The sequence below is a fragment of the Penaeus japonicus genome, unplaced genomic scaffold (assembly GCF_977035675.1).
Source record: "Penaeus japonicus unplaced genomic scaffold, GWHDUDI00000001_assembly GWHDUDI00000031, whole genome shotgun sequence".
Classification (NCBI taxonomy): Eukaryota; Metazoa; Arthropoda; class Malacostraca; order Decapoda; family Penaeidae; genus Penaeus; species Penaeus japonicus.
In genome coordinates, this window is record NW_028234433.1 from 10326262 (window position 1) to 10329467 (window position 3206).

The 3206-nt window shown below is 43.8% G+C and overlaps 1 protein-coding gene across 1 annotated transcript in view; it reads left to right on the top strand.

Annotated features, from left to right (window-relative positions):
- Positions 1-1968, top strand: part of LOC147468025 (uncharacterized) — a 5484-nt gene extending 3516 nt beyond the window's left edge. Inside the window, exon 2 of the mRNA XM_086555672.1 lies at positions 1-1968. This exon is cut by the window's left edge and continues 804 nt beyond it. Within this exon, the coding sequence (XP_086411798.1) occupies positions 1-1191 (1191 nt within the window). The 3' untranslated portion in view covers positions 1192-1968.
- Positions 1969-3206: the final 1238 nt, after the last annotated feature.

Here is a 3206-nt window from a genome sequence, read left to right on the forward strand (position 1 = left end):
GGCAGCGTTACTTCGGCTCAGCGGCCTTCTGGTTCTGCCTTCAGTACTTCGGCTCAGCGTCCTTCTGGTTCAGCCTTCAGTACTTCGGCTCAGCGTCCTTCTGGTTCTGCCTTCAGTACTTCGGCTCAGCGTCCTTCTGGTTCTGCCTTCAGTACTTCGGCTCAGCGTACACCTGCTACCTTCAGCTCTTCTATCTCCCACACCCCTGCTGCTTCCCGGCCTTCCGCACCCCGCACTCCTTCTACCTTCAGTTCCACTGCTTCCCGCCCTTCCGCTTCCCGCACACCCACTGCTTTCAGCTCCTTCAGCCCTCAGACCCGCCTTGGAAGTCGTCCATTCGAAGAGGCTAACACTCGCAGCGAGACCAGACCCGATGGAGGTTATTCCTTCGCTTATGAGACTTCCAGTCACTCTCGAGCAGAGTCTGGCGATAGAGATAACAACGTTGATGGAAAATTCGATTTCGTGGCAGAGGATGACGGTCAGAGACGAGCTGTGAAATATGAGGCTGGATCTGATACCGGATTCATTGCTGAAGGAGCTCATATTCCAGTAGGACCCGAAGTTCCAGGGGCACCATCCGGTCAGCCAACTGGAAGGCTCATTCCAGTAAAGGAGGTCCCCTTCGTTGACCCTCTTGCTGACACTGGGTTGGATGCTTCCTACAACTTTGCCTTCGACTCGGAACAATATTCTCGCTCAGAGACAGCTGATGCTGATGGAAACGTGCAGGGCACATACACAGTAGTTGACGACGATGGAACACGTCGCACTTACCGTTTCCGCGCCGGAAAAGGCATTGGATTCGAAACAGAAGAAATCTCAGTTTCTCGTGGCTCTCCTCCGTCTCGATCTGCATCCACATCTTCCGCCTCATCCAGCACCTCATCTTTCGGTGCAGGTTCCTCCTTCTCTTCTGCTAGCCAGGGTTCAGCTTCAGCTGGTGGTGTGATTTCCTACAAATCTCCTTCCACCGCCAGTCGTGCTCCCGTGGCCCAGCGACCTTCGACCACGTCGTTTTCCTCTTCGTCCAGCAGTTCCTCTGCACTTTCATCATCGAGATCACCTCCTTTGAGAAGCATCTTTAAGCCCACGTCTACTAAGGAGGTTTTCCCGGGCTTCAAACTGCATCAGTATGACTTCACAAAGAACCCGGATAAGTTTGGGTACGTTTTGACCTTTGATAACTAAGATGCGTAAATGACTAGAGGTCATCAATAATCGATCCTTTGTAAACTGGCTTCCAGCCCAAGGCTTGGATTATTCATACTATATTCTTTATTTTCTTAAACTTCATCTAGTACATACTTGCGGCTTAAGGATCTACATTTACAGAACGACATGAAACGAACACTGGGTGACTTAGAGAACAGATAAATAAAGAAATTAAGATTCACTAACAGATTCAGTTACTACAAGCAGTAATGACTCATCACAAGTTACATAAAAAAATATTAACATATCTCAGGAACCACGAGTATGAAATACTTCTATTTTACCAATACATCACCATTACATTTTCATATACAAGATGACACATCACACACGCACTATACATCCCTCTCTAGCCAATATATTGCAATAAAGTACATACATGTAAACATCAATCAAATATATCAAACGTGTATTAATGCACTCAAGATAGCTAAAACAACACAAACATTCCTCATACACTATTTCCAAAACGCCAAGACAGTATGATCTAGAGACAGATATCACACAACATGGCAAACTACATGAGTTGAAGAAATCACAAAACGCATGAATAACTGCTACGCTTGAAATGTATAACACTGTAACACTTGGTGGCTGGACACATATTAGTTGACATCGAAGACACGAAAGGAAATGTATTCCTCACCAGTAACATACCACACATGTATATAAAAGACAAGAAAATAAACAATAAGACTATGAATGAATAATTCTTATTGTAGCACTGATATGAGTAATAAAAATAAAGCATTTTGTACCTTATTTATTTTCCATTAGTCCTCATAAATTGGGAGAGATGAATGTGGAATTTAAACTAACTGACTTTTTGTTGTGTGTGTCTGTAAATATATAATTATATATATGTGTATATATATGTATCTATATATATATGTATACATATATACTTATACGAGAAAGATGATAGAATGCAGTAGCGCATTCTAATATATATAAACAAATTTTACTTCCCTGATCGGGACTCGAACCCACGCCGTAAGATTGACAGGTACGGTGGTGAGACCGATCGGCTACTCGACCCGCTAAAAGAATTGTTTAACCAGACGCCTTATGAGATGTCATGGAACTTATCTATGTGCTCTTAGCAGAGCAGTGATAGCGAATTTTCACGGACAATTCCCGCGGGCGGTCGGCAGCAACGGAATCACAAATTAAAGTCCCAAATCAGGTTACCTATGTGCTCTTAGCAGAGCAGTGATAGCGAATTTTCACGGACAATTCCCGCGGACGTTCGGCAGTAATGGAATCACAAATTAAAGTCTGGCGAAAGCTGTTCGCTCTGACTGTTCTTCTCTCTGGCGGTCCCTTGTCTCTGTCTGTCTCTCTGATGGTTCCTTCTGTCTATCCTGGCTTATGCACGCCTCTTGTGCGGCTGTCTATGCCTCAGGGCTTCCGCATGGAAACACAGCTGCAAGGACAGCTGCAGGAAGCAGACATAGGGAAGTGTCAGGTCAGGACTAACTAAAAGTATATAACAAGGAATTAAGTAGTAAAGTATAAACAGTGCCTTCGGTCACATGACATGCCCTCAAGATGGTAAATTAACTCTTGCGTATGTCTGCTATCCAAATGGCAAGAGGGTCTACCGAGACCGCAACAGCAGGGTCACTCTCTTCCCCGTGGCACTGGGCAGGCCTCATGCCCGTGCCCGCTGCAGGACTCATGGCTTGATCCTTCCTCGGATCGGTCTTCGCCCTTCCCCAGCAAGACCTCGACCGTAATCATTCTACTAATGAGAAGTTTACATCCGATCGCTGGTTTCCCTGTGTCATCTAGGAATTTCATGTTGCTCTGAATAAACGGGAAGAGTGCACATAACACACATAAATACACGTGTGTGTATATACATGGATGTATGTATATATATATATATATATATATATATATATATATATATATATATATATATATATGTATGTATGTATATGTGTGTGTGTATATGTATATATATATATATATACATGTATATATGT